Below are 22,176 nucleotides of genomic sequence, written 5' to 3' on the forward strand. Positions count from 1 at the left end.
GCCAAGGTCATAGCTCAGCATGTCTTTCAAACATAGAAAACCAGTCAAGGAATAATCCAAAATGTACAAAGAGGAAGATAAATGTTAAGACTATACCAGTCAGGGTTTTTCAGGGAGCACTTGCATATCTATTTTCCTTCCTTCCACTCAAGATCCTTCCTCATCACCAATTTTTTTTTTTACTTGCCAAATTCTTGAAAGCTAAAGCTATAGTCAACACTCTATCTGACCCAGTCCCACAAGGATTTAAATAGAGGGAGATTAAGTGGCGGGGTGGGGGGGAGGGAATCACTTAGCACTAGAAGAAACATGGGTGAGTTAACCCACATGAAGTACTCCAAATAGCTATGTCAATTTCCTTTTGTTAAACTTCCTTACCACTGGGCCATTGTTGACTTCTCTGTACAAGAAATCAGTCTACCTGATTATAAGGATGAGTCCATAAAAAAAGTATCTTCTCCATTTTGTAAAATCAAAGCTCTCAACACTCAGTATTCATTCTTATCAGTTTTTACTTATTATCTTCAAGATTCCTCCACAAAAGGATGCATCATAGAATCATACTTCACATCACCCATCACAAGACATTTCCCTTTAGAAATGGCTTTATTTCTTTGCAATGAACACAGCTCATCTAACCAGAAGATATTGTAGAATTAAATAAGATCCTTTGAGAGAAGTCCTTGGGATAGACAACATCCACACACACACCCGCTCATATTCTACAGTATGCCCCTCAGAGTTCCAAGGGAGAAGAAAAAGCCTACCCTTTTTCCTGCCTGTTCAGTTGCAGCTTGGTATCCACCAAATAGAATCCGCTTATGCCCTTGCCCTGCAAAATTAGTAGGGAGAAGGAGAGCGTGCCCCTTCCATCTTCTTACCAATTCCAGGCATGGAAGAAAAAGGATTAATTTCATCACTGTTCTTCACCCACATTTATTTACTCCTGTCAGCCAATGTGGCAGCTTTAAAATTGTCACTTCTCTTATTAGCTATGACTCACTGCAAGAGCTAGATTCTCTCTCTTCTTGGGGAATAAAGATTTTTCCTTTCCTCCTCTCCCTCCAGATCAGTTACATCTAATTAAATCCTCTAAAGGAAAAGGATTTGCAAGAGTGTCAAGGGACATTAAGTTGACCCACATTAAAACCTGAAGAGGAAATAGCCTACTTCAACTAATCCCTCATCCTTCCAATGTCACAAGGCTGGCAGTAACAGGGGAGGGGAAGAGAATAAACTTATCTGTAAACACAAGGCACAATCCAATCAAAATCAAGCAATTTTCAATGTCACTGATTTCAATTAATTCAGGCATGAGCCTATCATTATACATGAGATATACAGATGTAGGCAACAGGTGTAGGAAGTGGGAACCAGGACTGAGCCTATATAAGTATACTGTTTATAAATGCATAAGTATTGCAACCAGGAAGGAGGAGCTAGCAATCCCAAGACTGTGCTGCAGCCCCCCAGCATATGTTGCTTGAACATACATAGGTCCCATACAGAGTGCTTTGAACTCTTTCAATGAAACCAAAAGAACTTAAATGTTCTCATTTGATATTGTTCCCATTACAAAGGCATAACGCAAATATATGCAATGTCTTACTGGCACTTCAATTAAAACATAAGAATAAACCCCAGAAACTCAAGGGAGGAAAAGTACAAAGTTTGGCTGAAATTCTTCCAAGTCAAAACCATGTAAACATTGCATTATATTATCATGCAGTTCTGTTCTTTACTAAGCATGATTATTTTTTCTGTGTTTTTCATAGCTTTCAGCCACATGCTCTGAAATTCTTCCAAGTCAAAACCATGTAAACATTGCATTAAATTATCATGCAGTTCTGTTCTTTACTAAGCATGATTATTTTTTCTGTGTTTTTCATAGCTTTCAACCACATGCTCTGCAAATAATCTATCAGAAAAGATACTCCCAATCAAGTACCAGGACTGTATCTCAAATACACATGTACTGATTATGTCAAGATTTTTAACAGATGATCCAAAGCAGATTTCCGTTAAACATTCAGTAATTAACATACAGCCAACTGTTTCAACTGTAACATGTGAATATCACATCCACAATCAGCAGTATTTAATAAAAAAAATTCTGCTTCATTATTTTATATCATGAGGTCCAATCCTATATAAACATATTCAGATATAAATTCTAATATATTCACTGAGGCTTATTCTCAGGTAAGTATGCAGAAGACTGCTGCCCTAAATTCAGAATTCAGTGAACTCTGATGAACATTTTCCCATCCTTGAAGAATTTAAGTGCAACAATATAAGCTGCTTTACGGCTGCCAGACAGTGTGTGGGTAAAATCAGCACTACAATCTGTCATGTTACAGTACATACTCATAAGAACATAAGAGAAGCCATGTTAGATCAGGCCAACGGCCCATCCAGTCCAACACTCTGTGTCACACAGTGGCAAAAAAAATTTATATATATACACACACTGTGGCTAATAGCCACTGATGGACCTCTGCTCCATATTTTTATCTAAACCCCTCTTGAAGGTGGCTACGCTTGTGGCCGCCACCACCTCCTGTGGCAGTGAATTCCACATGTTAATCACCCTTTGGGTGAAGAAGTACTTCCTTTTATCCATTTTAACCTGTCTGCTCAGCAATTTCATCGAAAGGACCACGAGTTCTTGTATTGTGAGAAAGGGAGAAAAGTACTTCTTTCTCTACTTTCTCCACCCCATGCATTATCTTGTAAACCTCTATCATGTCACCCCGCAGTCGATGTTTCTCCAAGCTAAAGAGTCCCAAGCGTTTCAGCCTTTCTTCATAGGGAAAGTGTTCCAGCCCTTTAATCAAAAAGTATCATTAATTTCAGGCTGAACATAAATACAAAACAAGGGTTCACAGTTCATTTGTCAACTTTCTCTTGATTTTACTATATAAGTTACTGACATACACACCAACAAACCAAATGCTAGGTTAAAACAATGGCCCTTCTCACCATCATACTTCAGTGTCCCATCTACCTTTTTATTTTTAAAAATGCCATTTGATGCATTTATTTATCTGAGCTCAACTCTGAACAATAATAGCTACATTTGGAGTAACGCAGTGAGGGCATTTCATCCTCAGGCCCAAATTTTGTGAGCCTGTTTCAGTATTTTCATTATTTGTCAAGTAATGCCAAGACAGGAGCCCTGTGGTGCAGTGGTAAAAGTGCAGTACTGCTCACGACCTGAGTTCGACCACTGCGGAAGCTGGGTTCAGGTAGCCAACTCAAGGTTGACTCAGCCTTCCATCATTCTGAGGTCAGTAAAATGAGTACCCAGCTTGCTGGGGAGAAAGTGTAGATGACTGGGGAAGGCAATGGCAGACCACCCCATTAAAAAGTCTGCTGTGAAAACGTGATGCGACGTCACCCCGGAGTCGAAAATGACTGGTGCTTGCACAGAGGACTACCTTTAGCTTTTAATGACAAGACTCACATTAGTAATGTTATACCCTCATAAGATGGGCATGTAGCTATGCTTTTTAAGCCTTCACTCATGTAGGTGCCTGTCTCATGAGTGAAAGCAGGCATAAGACCTCCCAAGTGTACTCAAGAGTAAACTTCTGGACGCATTTCTGCAAGCAAAAGCAGCACATTCTATTAATGTACACTGCTGCTACAGTTCTAAAAACCAGAACTTCCCACATCCACATGTCCAGAGATGATTCATACTTCATTGTATTTTCTTTCTAGTGTTTTCACAAAGGGTTTTTTTTTAATGATAATTATTTCATGACATCTGAGGGAATGGAAACATATTGATCCAAATCTTGAACTAAACAGCCAAGTATACCCCATTTTTGGCAGTGCTCTATGTATGATTTTAGGATTCTTGTGCTAGTGTGCTGAATCTCAATTTGTGGTGAAACTGCTTTGTCTCAACAATTAGAAGCATACTCTGGGTCACACCCCTGGATGGAATGTTATGAGGTTTCCCTGGAGCTGTTCTCATAACTCTTCACTTCCCAGAATTCCTCTTGCAGGAGAAACTGCTTCTTCTTAAAGTTTGGGGTCATTAAGAGTTCCAAAAGAAAAGTTATTCTTAGTACCTGACATCACAGTAGGCCACTATCCAACAGGCTTTTGGCATCACGTCATTGTTCTGGGTTGCTGCTGTTTTTTAAGTAGGAGATGGCTCCTACTTAACAAACAGGCTGCATTGAAAATAAACGAAGACATTCCTGATGGCACAAAGCCCTTTGTGAAAAAGCTGAGAGGATACATTCCTGAAGAATCTTAGGTTCTTGTGTCAACATAAGGATTATGCAGGAAGTATTTTTAAACCTGCCAGTTTTCAAGGAAAGATAGTTATCTTGTACAGACCAGTACTTTGATAATTTTACAAGCTTGTTCTTTTGAGTGACCTTGAGTCAGTCATAGTTTTTGAAAGCTACTCTCTCAAGAGCAGTTCTTGAAAGAGTTCTCTCAGCTCCACATCCTTCACAGGGTGTCTGCTGTGGGGAGCAGAAGGAAAGGCAATTGTGAACTGCTCTGAGACTCTGAATGAAGGGTATAAATTCAGTCTACTCATCACTATGCAAAAATTATCACTTGTATGCTTTACAGTTTATTGGGTTGGAGGCAGACTAAACTTTCCATTAGTAAACAAAACTTTGCTCCTTCTCCCCCTTCCACAGCAGCCCACTGATCTCCATGAAATGCTGTTCCTGGGGTTCACAGACCTTGAGGAACAACATGGACACTTTGCCGTGTGGTGCCTCAAAGTAGCAGTTTTATTGCAAAGGAATTTCAGAAACTAGACTAGAACACATGAAATACACGTTTTCACAACACCAAGGACAAAGGAACTCCCAGGGCTTAACCGAGATACTGGGTTCTTAAGTCACTCAGTTCTCACATCTGTTTGTTCTTATCTTTTCTTATCTGCTATTCACAAGTTTTACCAACTGCTTTAATCTAATCTTAGCTATACCCATCAGTCAATTACTTACACATTTTGATTCCAGTTAGCCCTTACGGCAACTATTAGCCCCCCCCTCCCCCACTGCATGTAATGATTGTCAAAGTCAGTTTCAATGTATATGAAGAACTGGAGGATTTCTTTTAGCAGCCATCAAAAGACTATCAAATTATTTCAGATACTAACTAAAATGTTAAAATATACTTGAGTTACAGGGAATGCACTGAAAGATATAGTTAGGGTATCTGCAATGTACTGAGTTACTAGACTTGTAGTAGGCAACATGCTTTATTGGCGAGTACATCACAAAGAGAAGATGGCGAGGCTGGGTCCCCGATTATATACATCTCCCGGAACAACCCTCTTACCTGGCCAGTTAAACTTCCCGCCCCAGATCTTCATAGGTGGAGGGTATTTACGTTCTTACATCTGGTGACCTGCGGGCTCCCACTGGTCACCTCTGTGTGCACGCACACGCGCTGTGTTGTGAATTCAGGGACCGAATTGCAAGACACAACACTCATCCCCCCCCCCCCCCGTTCAAGAAACATAGTCTTTCAAGTAAGCCGGCACCTTTTGTTCCCTACTCGACCTCCTATGTTTTATCTGGGGAACTGGAGTGGCTGCTGTGGCTGTGGGGCCGCTGGTTCCTCGTTGTGGGGTGAAGCCAAAAGAATGCTGGCCAGTGTCTGCAGCTGCTCCGGGGCCTCTCCTTGCACCCCCATGGGGAGGGGTCGCTCCAGCTGCTACTAGGCTCCTCTGCCCGCAGAGCCAGCATGGCCAGCACTGGCTGGGTGGCTTCTGGTGGCGCTGCCGCTATTACCCCGCTACCTGCTCCCCCAGTCTCTGCCTATTCTTCTGGCAAGGTGCAGCGGCGCAGCTGATCAATGTGCCTCCTAAGGATCTGGCCCCCCTCTGACGAGACCTCGTAAGAGCGGGACCCGGTGACCCGCACCCCCCCGGGCTGGTAACCACTCCCGCCCGCTTGCAAATTTCTTTGCATAGACCGGATCCCCTGGAAAGAACCCCCTAGCGGCTTCTCTTGTCTCAGGGGAGCTGCGGAGGTCCAGAACCTGGTCTGGATGCAACCTATCTAGCCTAGTGGTCAACTTCCTCCCCATAAGCAGCTCTGCACGGCTTATACCAGTGACTGGGTTGGAGGTGATTTGGTTCCCAAATAGGAAGGCTGCCAGGTGGTGGTCCCAATCCCCCTGTACCATGTGACTCAGGGCCTCCTTGGTGGTGCGCACCATGTGCTCTGCTTGGCCGTTGGTGGCTGGATGGAAGGGAGTGGACCGTATGTGCTGGATGAGGTACCTATTCAGGAACTCCTGGAAGTCCCAGGAGGTAAAAGCGGTCCCGTTGTCCGTGACTAAGGTCTCAGGGATCCCTTGGGTGCAAAAGACCCTTCGTAGGGGTCTTTTCTTATTCTTTCGTAGGGCTCTGACTGCGGCTGCGGTGGAGGTTGAAGCTACGGGAATCACCTCCAACCACTTCATGTAGGCATCCACCAGCATAAGAAATATTTGGCCCTGGTATGGCTCCGCGAAGTCTAGGTGTAGTCCGGACCACAGCACATGATTGGACTCCCAGCAGTGGACGGGGGCGCTGTGTGGATCTGGCCGGGACTCTTGGCAGAGTAGGCACCTTCTAACCCACCCCTCTATCTCTTCATCCATCCCCGGCCACCATACATAACTACGTGCCAGAGCCTTCATATGCACTATCCCCGGGTGCGTCTCGTGCAAGGCTTTGAGCACTTGCTTCCGAAGTCATCGGGGGGAACCACCAACCTTGCTACCCCAGAGAATGCACCCTTTGTGTATGGACAGTTCTTCCCAGCGGGATGCAAATGCCCTGAAATCAGCGTCCAGTTTGCCCGTGGGCCACCCCCTTTCCACCCAGTTGAGAACACGTGCGAGGATGCAGTCTCTGCCCATGGCCCAAGCTACCTCAGCGGCGTGGAGAGGCCTCTCCGGTAGAGTCTTCAATAGCATCACGTGGTGGGCTGGGGCTAGATTGGGGTCCATCGAGGGCAGCGGAAGGTGGCTGAGGGTATCTGCATGTCCCATTGCTTTACCGGGGCGGTAGACTAGCTTATATATGTACGAATTGAGGAACTCATTCCACCTCAGGATGCGCTGTGACAGGATTTGCGGTGTCTGGCGGTCCGGGGCGAGGAGGCCCAGCAGCGGCTTGTGGTCTGTGGCAATTGTGAAACACTTGCCGTAGAGGTAGTCATTGAATTTGTACACCCCCGCCACAATTGCCAACCCCTCCTTGTCTATTTGGGCATAGCTTCGCTCCGCGGGGGTCAGGGTCCAAGAGTAATAGGCCACTGGGACTTCCCTCCCGTCCGGAAGTTGGTGCCCCAGGACGGCGCCCACCCCATACAGGGAAGTGTTGCAGGCAAAGGACTCATCAAAATGGTGGAGCACCGCATTGGAAGCCAGGATGTCCTTGACCGCCTGAAAAGAGGCAGCCTGCTTTTTTCCCCAGATCCACAGGGCATGTTTATCAAGGAGCCTATGTACGGGTTCTGCGAGGGCAGCTTTGTGGGGCAAGAAGGAATGATAAAAGTTCAAGAGTCCCATGAAACTTTGCAGCTCTGCCTTGCACATGGGGGCCGGGGCGTGGACTATTGTCCTGGTCTTGTCTGCCGTCGGGTGCATTCCCACAGCGTCCACTGCGAACCCCAAGAACTCCACCCTCAGCACCCCGAGAGAGCACTTCTCCCGCTTCACCTTAAGTCCCATCGTCTGAAAGCGGTGGAGTACCTCTCGCAGACGGCAGCTGAACTCCTCGGTGTCCGGGGCGGCAATCAAAATGTCATTGAAAAAGGTTGTACTCTGAGAATCCCTTTAAGGAGAGAGTCCATTATGCTCTAAGAGTCCCGGAGCTACACTAACCCCCAATTGCAATCGCCGCACCCTGAAAGCTCCCCTGTGCGTCACTATTGTTTGAGCCTCAGCTGTCTTGACGTCCACTGAGAGCTGCTGGTATGCTTGGGCCTGGTCCAGCTTCCCAAAAACCTTAGAGCCGGCTAAGGATGCGATAACGTGGGTGACCACTGGGACAGGGTATGGGTTGTCCTGGAGCGCTTTATTTATTGTGCATTTATAGTCTGCACATATGCGCACGTCCCTATTTGGCTTCACGGGAGTGACTATGGGGGTCTCCCATGCCGCATAGGATACCGGCTCTAGTACTTCCTGGGCCACGAGGAGGTCCAGCTCTGTTTCTATTTTTGGTTTTAGAGCGAACAGAACTCGCCTGGCCTTCAGCCTTATTGGTCTCACTTGGGGGTCGAGCTGTAAGGTGATGGGAGGCCCCTTGTAGCACCCCAGGGAACCATCAAATACCTCTGGGAATTCCTGGCACACATTTTCAAAACTGTGCGTTTGTATCTGCTGCACCCCGACTATTTGTATGCCCAGATGTCTAAACCAGGCCAGCCCCAGTAATGTGGTGAGCTGGAGCTTGACCACGAGTATGTCCAGTACACCCTTAAAGTTCTTGAACTCTACCCTCACAGTGGCCCATCCCAGAATCTGTACGGTGTTTTTCTGGAAGTCTCACAGGATGAAATCAGCAGGCCGCAACCCGGGCCTGCCGTAAGGGCAGAGTTTTCTTAGGGACTCCTCCGAGATTATGGAGATAGAGGATCCCGAGTCCAGCTCCATTAGGCAGGGAGCATCCTCGATTTGGACCTTGACCTTACCTGGGGTGGCTAGGGGCAAATTCATTACCTGGATGCTGGTTGATGAGGTCATGTGAGCATCGATCGAGTCGTGGTGAGCGGATTGGCGCCTGCGGTTGGTCTTGACCCTGCAAGTGCGCGCGATGTGGTCCACTTTTCCGCAGTTCCTACAGTCAACACTGCGATAGGGGCAGTCCCGTCGCTCGTGTGGGTTTCCACAGCTGGCACACTTTGTGCTGGCGGGTCTCTCTGTAGCTCGTGGCTGGGTGAAAGATTTCAGCCCGTTTCCTGTTTGGCGGCAGAGCTGGTGTGCTTCTTCCTCCTCGGGGTTGCCCGACGCCGTCTCATCCTGGTGGACAGCTTCCGCTTGAGGGCTGGAGTGAGCCTTGGCGGCTCTCTCGAATGCAGTGGCTTCATTGAAGGCGAGTTGGAGGGTCAGCTCTTCCTTTGTGAAAAGCTTTTTCTGTAGCCTTTCATCCCGGAGGCCCCAGACAAATCGATCCCTCAGGGCTTCCTCCAGCTTGACGCAGATGCAGTTTCCCGTGATTTGGCGGAGAGTGGCCAGGTAGATGGCGGCCGTCACTCCCACCCCTTGATCTCTCTTATGGAACAGGAATCAGCGGGTGATGATGGTGTCGATGCGCTTAGAGCTTAAGAGGGTGATCTTTAGTGACGCAAGAATGAAGGTTGCACACAGTAGTTGTAAAACCACTATATACAGTTTATTTATACACCATTCACTCTCCACTCCGACAATATGCTCCACTGCTCTCCAACTTCCTTAACCCACACATAGCAAAGTGTCTTTGTACTTTTATACATTGAGTAACCAATCAGCATCTTGCTGTTTCATGCTGACTGTGCTTCTGGCTGATGCAACCTCTGGCACCCAGCCACCTACTGTCATTTAGATGATCTAGCCTCTAGCACCAGTTTCACTTTCACAGCATGTGCTATAAACTGTCACTTCTCTCAAATATAAGCGACAGATGGATGGCTGGGGCAAGAAATGCCCAGTCAGGAGTGTGACTACCTCCTCGTACGTTTTCGCAGTGACCTTCGCGGGGCCTGAGAGACCTTTGGCAATCTCGAACGTGGCATTCCCACAGACACTCAGGAGCACGTCTCGCTTCCAGCTGTCGTCCGTAATCACATTCGCCCGTAGGTAGCAGTTGACACGCTCTTCATAGGTCTCACACCTTTCGGGTTTGGTAGGGTCGAACTCTGCGATACGGCCCGTCATTCCGCTCAGGGTTGCCATGGCGGCGGCAGGCGCTTCTGCCTCTCTGGACTGTGTGCCTTCTTCGTCTCCAGCCAGGTTGGCGATTTCCCGATGGGGAAACTAGTTGGCTAGGATCCCACCTTCATCGCCAGTGTAATGTACTGAGTTACTAGACTTGTAGAAGGCAACATGCTTTATTGGCGAGTACATCACAAAGAGAAGATGGCAAGGCCGGGTCCCCAATTATATACATCTCCCGGAACAACCCTCTTACCTGGCCAGATCAACTTCCCGCCCCAGATCTTCATAGGCAGAGGGTATTTACGTCCTTACCTCCGATGACCTGTGGTCTCCCACACACACGCACTGTGTTGTGAATTCAGGGACTGAATTGCAAGACACAACAGTATCAAACAGAAGTTAAAAAATGTTTTGTCCCATTCTGTCTATGCCAGCATTTTGTTTGATCACCAGTTCAAACACAGAAATGTTTTGTCTGCCCAGTACAAAATGTGAGTAGCTGAAACAGTCTCATTTGGGAAGCCTGATTTAGCCATTAATGTTTTCAGAAAATATGGCTTTGTGGCAGAAGACAGTTTAAGGAAAGGGAAGAAAGTATGCCAGAATGCTGAGAAGTATCTATTTGCACATGTGTGCAGGAAGACTGGCCTTAGGAGCTGAATTTTATTCCTGTTTGTAATTCATACCTCTGCAAGTGAGAACAGAAACAGCTTATAAACAAGGTCATAGCAGTTCAGAAGAAGTGGAATATTAGTTCCTTCAGTATTTTCTTCACATGCACCCCTTGCAAAAAAAAACCAGCACTGTTCTTTCTTCTTCTATTATGTGTTTCCAATATTGTGCCCTTGTGAAGAAGGCAGCAAGAATGTACAGCAATTAGAGCTAGCAACAAATTAAAATAACCACACAACACAATATTATACTTGGTTACTCAGAAGTAAGCCTCCGTGTTCAATAGGGCTGACTCCTTAATGCACAAGACTGGAGCCCCATGTGATGCACATGTGGGTCCTAGGCATCGTCTTAAAAGACACCTTTACTCCTGAAGGAGAGAAAAAGGGAAAGACTTTTCAAAAATGCTGTCTATTGCCTATACTTTTCACAACTACTTTTATTAGAAATACTTACTTTAAAAAAATCTGCTGACTGATTCTAACTGACTAAACATTGCAGACCTGCCTGCAAATAATTACATTAAAAACAGGAGTATGGAGCCTGTCCTAAGCAAGCACCATTGAGTTCAGTGTAATTCATTCCCAAGAAATGCATACAACTTCAGCCTTTTGAATAAACATGCAGAAGATTCTGCTGCTAAATCATAACTAGATTGATTGACATTCTGTGAAGTAGCACAACACAGAATAATAATCAAAACCTAAAATGAGGATCCAAAGCTTCCTTATATATGGTTGTAATAACTGTATCAGCTGTCTTCCTTCTCAGCAATATTAACATATAGGTTCATTCCTGATCCAGGATAATCCCCGATTTGAGGTTCACAGTATGATTTCTATATTAAAGTGGGATCTATACCAAATGGGAATGTAACCTTGAATACCCTGTGACTTCACTGAAATGCTATGTAAAAAATAGTAATCCCAAATTCCTTCTTATTCAAAACATGAGTATACAAGAACTTTACATGAAATATTATATTTGTACATTTGTTGTACTGAAGAAAAGCTTCTGACCAAGGTTGCCAAGGTTAATTTGGCAGGAAACACATGGATTTATTTGTATGCATGCCAGTGTTTAACAGTCCAGAGGATGCAGATATGTGCCTCAGGTAGGAAGCTGAGGAAGAAAACTTCCTTAGGCTGCACAACATTCCCTCCTCCATGGAAACAGACTTATTTTGTATCACAGGTTCTGATGCCAGAGAAAACCACTTAAATTCTCAATAGGTATCTATTTCTCAAAGGTCTTTACAGGATGGTTAAGATCTACATAGGATTCACTATAATAAACAAGAACTTTCAAGTTTTTGCTTTTCTAAGAAAAGTAACTTGGAAAAAATTAATAGCAATCTACTTAAAACGTAATAACATCAGTTACATCATCTCTGTCTCATTTTCCAGTATAATAACTGCAATAAAATATTAAGTCAACAAAGCCATTAGACCCTCAGCATTTGACAAACAGGTCTGTCTGTCCCTACACAATACAATAAATGGATATAAACCTGACATTTAAAAATTGCATATTCAGAAACTACCTCAGGGAATTCTGCTGCTGATATAAAAGTTACTGTTTTAGACAAGTGAATCTTCAAAGGGAGAAACCACTGCAAAGTTGCTGAATTAGAATTCTTTCACAAATTCAGGACTATTTCCCCCATGTCTTAACTGGGACCTGGGATTCCTCACTCACTTCAGATGCTGCTAGTATCTTGGATATCCTACACGTTATAAATGTCAAGTAGGTCAGGGTACCCGTTACTTCCTGTTATAACTGTTTATCTTGCAGTAGATTGTATGTTACATCTACTTTATTTATTTAATGGAGAGCCAGTTTGGTGTAGTGGTTAAGTGTGCGGACTCTTATCTGGGAGAACTGGGTTTGATTCCCCACTCCTCCACTTGCACCTGCTGGAATGGTCTTGGGTCAGCCATAGCTGTGGCAGAGGTTGTCCTTGAAAGGGCAGCTGCTGTGAGAGCCCTCTCCAGCCCCACCCACCTCACAGGGTGTCTGTTGTGGGGGAGGGAGGTAAAGGAGATTGTGAGCCGCTCTGAGACTCTTCGGAGTGGAGGGCGGGATATAAATCCAATTTCTTCTTCTTCTTCTTAATTTATACCTGCACCCTTTTCCCACAGGGGGACTCAGGACAGCTTACAATATTTAAAAATACAATATAATACAAATAAATGCAATAAATGGAACAACAGAACCAGTTAAAACATTAACTTCACGGCAAATTACTCAGAGAATTAAAAAAACTGGCCAGCTCTCCAGTTTGTAATATTACTTAGAGGCTGCACAAAACAAAGCAAATTTACAGGCCCTACGGAATTCTGGAAAATCCCGCAGGGCACAAACTCTCCCAGGGAGCTGATTCCAGAGAGAAGGGACAACCACTGAAAATGCACCTGCCCTGGTGACTGACAAGCATGCAATTCATAGGCCAGATATCTGCAGAAGGCCCTGCAATGATAATCTAAGGAGTTGAGGAGATTTATATTGGGAGAGGTGGTCTCACATGTTGGACGGTTCCAGGTCATTTAGGGCTTTATACATCAAAACCAGAACTTTGAATTTGCAACAGAAACTGACCATAAACCAGTGCAAGTGTCAAAGTATTGATGTGTTATGTGCAGACTTGGGGAGGCCCAGTCAGCAATCTAGCAGCCACATTCAGGATCACCTGCAGTTTCCAAAGCACCCATAAAGACAGCACTACATAGAGCATGTTGCACAAATCTAATCTGAAAGTGACCATCACATTGGCAAGATCAGAGCAGGACAGACTGGGACCAGCTAGCAGGCTTGGCATAGGTGATAAAATGCTATCTTTACCACCCTGGACAGACTTTGGCTACCTCGCATGAGTTGGGAGAGGTCCTCACTCATTCTGAGTGACATGATTACTCTTTTTTATTGAATCTTGTTTTAAACCAGGCTCTTTGTAACATCTCTCCCCTCCCCTGCTTATTTTATATTATGTTGTGATCATAAAAACATCAGACTAATAGATGTATGCTTCAATGCATCTGAGGTGGGAGCTCTTACTCAGGAATGGGATAAGTGTCGTCTTTCTTTAAACTGCCATTGGATTCCTGTTTTATGCTGCCACTGCATACTGACACAGCTGGCCATCTGGAATTAACTTTAAACCTCTACAGATATTTTGTACACAAACACAAGGGAAGCTTTTTGATGCCCTGCTCATGAATCAAATTACAATACATATCCACCCCTAATGTGATATATGCCATCATGTGTTGGCAGTGCCGTGCTGCACTCTACATAGGACAAACAGATTAATCCCTACCAAAACAAACAAAATAAATAGACATTAATTATATATGATTAATTAATTATATATGAAGGGCCCTGCTGGATCAAACCAGTGTTCTACCTAGTTCAGCATCCTGTCTCACACGGTGACCAACCAGTTACTCTGGAGGGCCAACAACAGGATATAGACAAGATGGGGGAGCTGGATTACTTGGTATTCAATAACAACTTAGATGTATTGTCTCAGAAATATGATGGAAAGGGGAAAATCTATGGGATATGGCTATTCCTGGGTATATACTCTACAGGTAGGACCATTTGGGGGGAGGTATTACATCATATTTCAAAAAAGGCATAGAAGCAAATAAGTTAGAAAGCATTTGATGAATGAACTCCTTACAGAAGCAATATATTTATTTATTTATTTATTTATTTATTTGGGATTTATATCCCGCCCTTCCCACGAATGGCTCAGGGCGGCTTCCAACAATTAGTCAAGCTTAAAAATAAACAATTTCAAATATAAAACAGTTAAATAATTTAAGCAGTTAAAACATTAAAACAGCGTAATTCAATTTCCTATAAACAGATGGCTGGCCAGTTTCCTCAAGTTATTATCCTAGCTAAATGTAGGCTAGGTATAGGCTAGCCGGAAGAGGGTCGTCTTACAGGCCCTGCGGAACTGCGCTAGGTCCCGCAGGGCCCTCACCTCTTCCGGCAGCTGATTCCACCATACGGGGGCCATAACGGAGAAAGCCCTTTCCCTGGTGGCTTTCAGGCGGGCTTCTTTTGGCCCGGGGATAGTGAGGAGATTTTGTGTTCCTGACCTCAGTGCTCTTTGGGGAACATGTGGGGAGAGACGGTCCTTCAGGTAGGCAGGTCCCAGGCCATATAGGGCTTTAAAGGTAATAACCAGCACCTTGTACCGGACTCGGTATATCACTGGAAGCCAGTGCAGAGTCCGAAGACCCGGCTGGATGTGTTCCCACTTTGGGAGACCCAATAACAGCCGGGCCGCGGCATTCTGCACCAGCTGCAGTTTCCGGGTCCGAGACAAGGGCAGCCCCATGTAGAGGGCGTTGCAGTAGTCCAACCTTGAGGTGACCGTAGCATGGATCACTGTTGCTAGGTCATCGCGCTCCAGAAAGGGGGCCAGCTGCCTTGCCCGTCTAAGGTGAAAAAATGCGGACTTGGCAGCGGCTGCTATCTGAGCCTCCATCTTTAAAGAAGGCTCCAACAGCACCCCCAAGCTCCTGACCCTGTCCGCCGCCATAAGCGGCGCACCATCAAAAGCCGGTAGGGGGATCCCCCTCCCCGGGCCGCGGCGGCCCAAGCAAAGGACCTCTGTCTTCGTAGGATTTAACTTCAGCCCACTCAGTCTGAGCCACTCAGCCACGGCCCGTAGTGCCTGGTCAAGGTTTTCCGGGGCGCAGACAGGCCGGCCATCCATCAGCAGATAGAGCTGGGTGTCATCAGCATACTGGTGACACCCCAACCCATACCTTCGGGCAATCTGGGCAAGAGGCCGCATGTAGATGTTAAATAACATCGGGGAGAGAACCGCCCCTTGGGGCACACCACAATCAAGTGAGCGCCTCCGAGACAGCTCCCCCCCAATTGCGACCCTTTGTCCCCGACCTTCCAGGAAGGAGGAAAGCCACTGTAAGGCCAACCCCTGAATCCCTGCGTCGGCGAGGCGGCACGTCAGTAGCCGATGGTCGACCGTGTCGAACGCCGCCGACAGGTCTAACAACATCAGCACCGCCGAGCCACCCCGATCCAGATGCCGTTGAAGGTCATCCACTAAGGCAACCAACACTGTCTCCGTCCCGTGTCCCGGGCAAAAGCCGGACTGAAATGGGTCGAGGACGGAAGTGTCATCCAGGAAGGTCTGTAACTGCTTCGCCACTGCCCTCTCAATAAGTTTACCCAGAAAGGGCAAATTTGAAACCGGCCGATAGTGTGTCAATTGGGCCGGATCTAGGGATGGCTTTTTTAAGAGGGGTCGGACCACAGCCTCTTTAAGTGGCATTGGAAAGTGCCCTTCCGTTAGGGATCTATTTATGATATCCCGCACGGGATATCTAAGGTCCCCCTTGCAAGATTTAATAAGCCAGGAAGGGCATGGGTCTAATTTACAAGTTGTTGGGCGAGCAGATACAAGAATCCTGTCAACTTCCTCCAGAATGAGGGGGTCAAAGCCATCCAGTATATAATCCGAGGACAGGCTCGGGGCCTCAGGTTCGCTAACTGTCTCCAAACTGGCAGGGGAGTCGGGGCGGAGTGATGCGACTTTATCTGCAAAAAATTTCGCAAAAGCCTCACAGCCTATTTCCAATTCAGTAGAATTTAACCTGCCTTGCGGCAGCGTAGTAAATCCTCTAATTACGTCAAATAATTGTGCCGGGCGCGAAGTTGCGGATGCAATCTTAGCCGCAAAGAATGCTCTCTTTGCGGATTTGATTGCCATCTCATAGGCCTTCAGACTCTCTCTATAAGATGCTCGGGTCACTTCGTCTCGAGTACGCCGCCATTGCCTCTCCAGTCGTCTGAGCCCCCGCTTTTGTTGCCGCAGCTCCCGGTTAAACCAGGGCGACGGTTTCGGGCGGGGGCGCAGAGGGCACCTGGGTGCGATCTCCTCGATGGCCCTGGAGAGCCCATTGTTCCAGGACTCTACCAGACCATCCAGGGAATCACCAGTGGGCCAGGTATCCCGTAGAGCCGTTAGGAACCGTTCCGGGTCCATCAGGCTCCGCGGGTGAGCTAAAATACGCTCTCCGCCTAAACGGGTTTTGGGTGATACCTCCATACGGGCCTTGAGGGCAAAGTGATCTGACCATGGCACTGCTTCCATAGCAATATCAGTCACTGATATTCCGGCCGCAAAGACCAGGTCTAACATGTGTCCCGCCTGATGGGTGGGTGTTGTAACAACCTGGGAGAGTCCTAGTGTCGCCATGGATGACACCAGGTCCATTGCCTGGCTGGATGCCGCATCATCGGCATGGACATTGAAGTCACCCAAGACCAAAAGCCTTGGGTGCTCCAACGCCCAGCCCGCCGCGGCCTCCACCAGGGATGGTAAGGCGCCGGCCGGTGCGTTAGGCGGTCGGTACACCAGCCAGATCGCAGGTAGAAATACTGGTCCTTAAGGGTTTTAATTCTTAAAAGTGAGGGTATACTGTCACTCATCTGATCAAACCCTTGGGGTGGGTCTTGAGATGGAGAAGGAAATAACTGAGGTAACTAAAGCAGGTGTTATGATATTGAGTGATATCAGCTACTTTCAAATCGACTGGATAAACGTGCTGAAGTCATGCAGTGGAAATTAGATTCCCATACATCATAAATGAATGCGCAGTGGAACCAGGGTGATAGAGAGAAGGAACACACATCCAGATGGCTTGGTTGGGGGTGTGGCCTATTATGCAAATGAGTTCCTGCTGGGATTTTTCCACAAAAAGCCCTGTTTGAAACAATGGTGATTTCAGGGGTATGGTCTAATATGCAAATGAGTTCCTGCTGAGATTTTTCTACAAAAAAAGCCTTGACTGGAACAGTCGGTCATCACAGAGCCAGCAAGATGGGAGCAGTGTTCTCAGACCTGGATCTGAGCAGGGCTCAAGATCTGGTGAGAACAATGATCACAGTGCTATTAAGTTGCATTCACCAGGTTAGGAAAAGTACTGCCCAGTCTAAAACAACACCTGCATGGTTAATGCCCCAAGTCAAGGAAGCTATAAAAAAAAGCAAAATGCCTTCTTTTAAAAAGAGTAAGATATGTCCCAATAAAGTGGACATAAAGGACCACAGAGTCTTGCAAAAAAGTGTAAGTAATTAGGAGTGCAAAAACGAAGTTGGGGAGCAGATTGCTAAAAACAGAACTAATCTCAATGTAACCAGAGTGTAGATCACCATGGCCATGTCGCGCTTTCAAGGAATGGCCTTTATCTGGCCCCTCAGCTTTAGATGATAAAACATACCACGTGCCATGGAGGAGAGCTGAGCTTCCAACTGTAAGCTAGACTCCATCAACATTCACAAGCTAAAAACCTCCAACTTTGTCATTGACCAACAGAACACCTGGCTTCTTTAAACTGCGCTCTGACTTTCATTCAGTTTATTAGTCCTCAGATCATCAATCCCGCAAAGGCAATCCCACAATCCTTTGTCCTATTAAAGAGTTAGCATGAGTTAGTTTATTAGAACAGGAGCTGAGGGGCCCAGGTTCAAATTCCCACTCTGCCAGGGAGTGCAGTTATCGTATACCCTTGACTGAAGAATGGTAGGTACACTCCTTCTGTCTGGGATGGTCATCCTCTTCCCCTGAGCATGCAGCTTCAGGAGGGACAAACGTGGAGCAGTGAGGGAGGTAGGGGATACCTGCCTAGCCAGCCAGATCAGCTGAATCAAGCCTGGCGATCAATGGGGTGACAGATGTCACAGCCAAATCGCCCTCACATCGGATTTATACCGCTTTTAACAATAGTTTAGCTATTAGCATTATGGCATTTTAATATTTTAGCAGCTTAAACCTAACTGCTTTTACTTTAGTATTTTAGCAATGTATTTAAGGTTGTAATTATAACCTACTTAACCCGTTGTGTTGTATTTTTATTTGACCATTCTTTGTTTTTCTGGTTGACCACTTTTTATGATACTCATTTTACCTTGTATTGTGATGGCCACTGGCCACATACAATAAATCTGTTGCTGTTGCATTCTGCCAGGGAAGCTAGTTGGGTGACCTTGGGCCGGTCACTGTTTCTCAGTCAAACCTACCTCACATGGTGATTGTTGTGAGGATAAAATGGAGGAATCATGTTGCAAGCTACTTTGGTCTCCATTAGAGAGAAAAGTGGAGTACAAATACCTATCAGAACCTGTGGAGTACAAATACCTATCAGAGAAATGCACTTTTCCTCTCACTGCTCCGTTTCACTTAAGCACAACTTCACTGAACTCACTGCAACTTATTTCTTCAAAAACACGCAGAAGATTGGACTGCATGTCTGTGGATTTAGCTCTGTAGCATGCAAAGTGATAAATGCATATGCACATATTCAGCACTTGCTACTGTGTACTATTTGACAGATTATACAGAGTGAACTATCAGTTTATTACCATACACTAGGTAAAGGTAGTCCCCTGTGCAAGCACCAGTTGTTTTCGACTCTGGGGTGACGTTGCTTTCCCAATGTTTTCACGGCAGACTTTTAATGGGGTGGTTTGTCATTGCCTTCCCCAGTCATCTACACTTTCCCCCCAGCAAGCTGGGTACTCATTTTACCGCCCTCAGAAGGATGGCAAGCTGAGTCAACCTGGAGCCGGCTACCTTAACCAGCTTTCGCTGGGATCGAACTCCGGTCGTGAGCAGAGGGCTCCGACTGCAGTACTGCAGCTTTACCACTCTGCGCCACAGGGCTCTTACCATACACTACTGCTGTGCAATAACAAGCTATAACCAACCATGGACCTGCAAAATATGTACTTGCAGTATATATGTGTATACAGACAATTATTTGTGACCTTCATATATGGTATTTACACTTAAAGCAGTGTACACCAAAAATAATGTAGTATGCAAAACAGTAAGCCATAGCCCATGTGCCCCACTAATTAAAGGCTGATGCAAGTCAATGCCCGGCTGCTCAAAAAAAAGCAGCCAAGTAGGTGATGTGACTTGTTTTGCAGACATCATCGTTTTCTAGCAGCTTATAATACTTCTGTTTGGAAACAGGTTCAATGGGCTTAACTTCTGCTTACAAATATAGCTACTGTTGCTGGTAGAGTGAACAAGTAAGCCAATCATTTTGTCAAGTCATGACAGACAGGTTGGTTGGTGTGCATTACATCAAGGTCAAGATTCTGGACAAGTTTGGTCTGGCATCACTGATTTCAGACCTCAAACTGTGTTCTTACTTAGGAGTAAGCCCTATGAAATCCAGTAGGGCTTACGGGAGAATATACATATATAGGACCTAGGCTAGGCTACACATTATCACAGAAACTAGATATGAGAGAAAACCATTTTCCAGTAGAGATTGAATTCATTGTTCTTGCTGAGTGGAAGAAGAAATACGGGGGCATTATTCCTGCATTAATAATGGCAAGTGAAGCACAAATATGCAGACTAGCAGTTTCAAGAAAGACTTCACCTGCTGAATTCCTGCCTGTTAAAAGGAAGGGGAAGAGAGAGCGCAATTAGAAATGGCCGGGAGAGAAGCTAGCGGGACGCTTACCTGGGTGAGGGCGCTTGGGCGCCCCCTGGCGCCTTCTTGCAGTTGATCGCCGTCCTCGCCGCTAAGCGGGTAAGAGAGGAGGTCCATGGCCTCGCCGCAGGCGTCCTCCACTTGGCGGACCTGTTCGCGGCTCAGCCGCTCCCGCCAAGCGTGGATGGCTTCTCGCGCGTCGCGGGCGGAGATGAGGAAGGGCCGCTCGGAGGAATAGGCGGTGCCGCGGGTCATATTGACCACGAAGCTCTCCAGGGCGGGCGGCGCCGGGAGGTCGGCGAAGCGCAACAGGCGACGCAACTGGGTGCGCGGCTCCCGCACCAGGTCCTCGTAGCGCAGCTGCGTGTAGCGAGCGCGCAGCCAGGCCGGGGCGCGCCGGGAGAAGAGCAAGTCGCGCAACCAGGCCTGGCAGATCACCTCGAGGGCGCCGCCCAGGAAGAACTCGGCTCGGTGTTGCTGCTGCGCCCGCATCGCGCCGCCACCCCCGGGCAGAATGGCCGCGGCGACAGGGGGCGGCAGGAGCTGCCGTCGGGGGAGTCCCCGGGGCTCGGCGCGGTGCCTGCTCCGCAGCACCTGGATGCTCTCCCGGAGCAGCGCCTGCTTGGCCTTGAGGCGGGAGTTGTGGACGGCGCGGGGGTCGCGGAAGAGCTGGACTACGCGCAAGTCCAGCTCCGGGTCGCGTAGCAGAGGCAGGAGCGCGCCCAGTTCCAGCAGCCGCACGTCCTTGATCACCACCACCGGGTACTTGCGGCACTCGGCCTCCAGGTCCCGCAGCGCCCTCGGCGGGCAGCTCCGCTCGCAGGCGGCGCCGTCGATGAGGCCCACCTCAGCCCGAGCCCAGGGCGCGTCGGGGCACAGCGGCGCCGAGCAGATCACTTTGTTCGTCCGCCAGCCGAAGATGCTGGCCGTGCTCAGGTTGCTTGCCTTGCCCGCCGAGGGGAACGCGAAAGGCGCGAGCGGGTCGCGGGGGGCCGGAGGCGCCGCGTAAAGGCGCAGCACAGAGAAGTCGCAGCGGAAAAGCGAGAGGACCATGTCCCGCAGGGCGCCCTGCAGGCTGAGCGCGTCGCCCGGGTAGAGCGCCTGCCACAGGTGCCACATGGGCTCATACAGGTAGAAGACGTCCGGGTGTTGGTTGAAGAGCTCGCCCAGGAAAGACGAGCCCGTGCGCCAAGTGGCGTGCAAGTAAATATGCCGCTTCCCGCCAGCCCGGCTTCCTGGGGCGGCGGCCTCGCTCCCCGTGCGGTTCCCTCCGGGCCCAGCCGCCCACTGGGAGGCTTCTTCCGGCGGCGGGGGCTGCTGCTGCTGCTCTTCCCAGCTCCACTCGCCTAGCGCCTCCTCGAGGCTGGGGCAGCGGCGGGGCAGCAGCAACTCCTCGCCCGCGCGCCCCCTCCTGGCTCCGTAGTCCAGCATGTAGGAGACCAGCAGCAGGAGCAGCAGCGTGTAGAGCGCCAAGCCCAGGGCGAAGCGCCGGTGCTGCCAGCGCCACCTCCACCGCCGCCGGCTCTTCATCGCTCACGCCTCACCCTGGAGCACTCGGCCGCTGAGGCGAGACTCCGCCAGGGAGGCTCTCTGGGCTGCTTAAAAAACACAAACACACAGGCACAAACTTGAGGGGAAGGCGGAGGGAAGCGAAGGAGGAGATGGTGGCGGCAGCTGCTGCTGCTGCTCCCGCCGCCTTCCCCGGCCTGGAAACACGCCCACATGCCGGCGATAGAGGGAGAGAGCGACTAAAAGCAGTAGCCCGCCTTTCCTTCGAGCAGAGCCGAGGCTGCCCCGCCTTCGGAGTTTAGAGGCTGCGCCGTGCTCCAGGCTCGCTCTCGCCCAGGTCTGTGCCAAGCATCTCTTGCTCCAAATAGAAGATAGGTGGGTAGGTCTGCCGGAGCAAAATAAAACTAACAAAATTTAATGTGCCGGTAGACATTCCGTTTTATTTTATCCTTTAAAACATCTGAATTTTAACGCTAGTCGAGAGCTTTAGGATTTTCATACCATGCTTGCGGACTTTGGGAACTGGGAAGCATGAAACGTGGCGACGCTTTCTTATGAGAAAAAAAATAAGCTGTGTGCCAGTGCATGCACTTTTGACTTTCCTTCT

At 47.8% G+C, this 22,176-nt stretch overlaps 1 protein-coding gene across 1 annotated transcript in view; it reads right to left on the reverse strand.

The window, feature by feature from the left end:
- The window catches only part of LOC132590665 (carbohydrate sulfotransferase 7-like), a 31,496-nt gene extending 9,882 nt beyond the window's left edge, over positions 1-21,614 (reverse strand). Inside the window, exon 1 of the mRNA XM_060263629.1 lies at positions 20,091-21,614. Coding sequence (XP_060119612.1) covers positions 20,091-21,590 — 1,500 coding nt within the window. The 5' untranslated portion in view covers positions 21,591-21,614. The remainder of the gene's footprint in view (positions 1-20,090) is intronic.
- Positions 21,615-22,176: the final 562 nt, after the last annotated feature.

This window comes from Heteronotia binoei, unplaced genomic scaffold (genome assembly GCF_032191835.1).
Source record: "Heteronotia binoei isolate CCM8104 ecotype False Entrance Well unplaced genomic scaffold, APGP_CSIRO_Hbin_v1 ptg000532l, whole genome shotgun sequence".
NCBI lineage: Eukaryota > Metazoa > Chordata > Lepidosauria > Squamata > Gekkonidae > Heteronotia > Heteronotia binoei.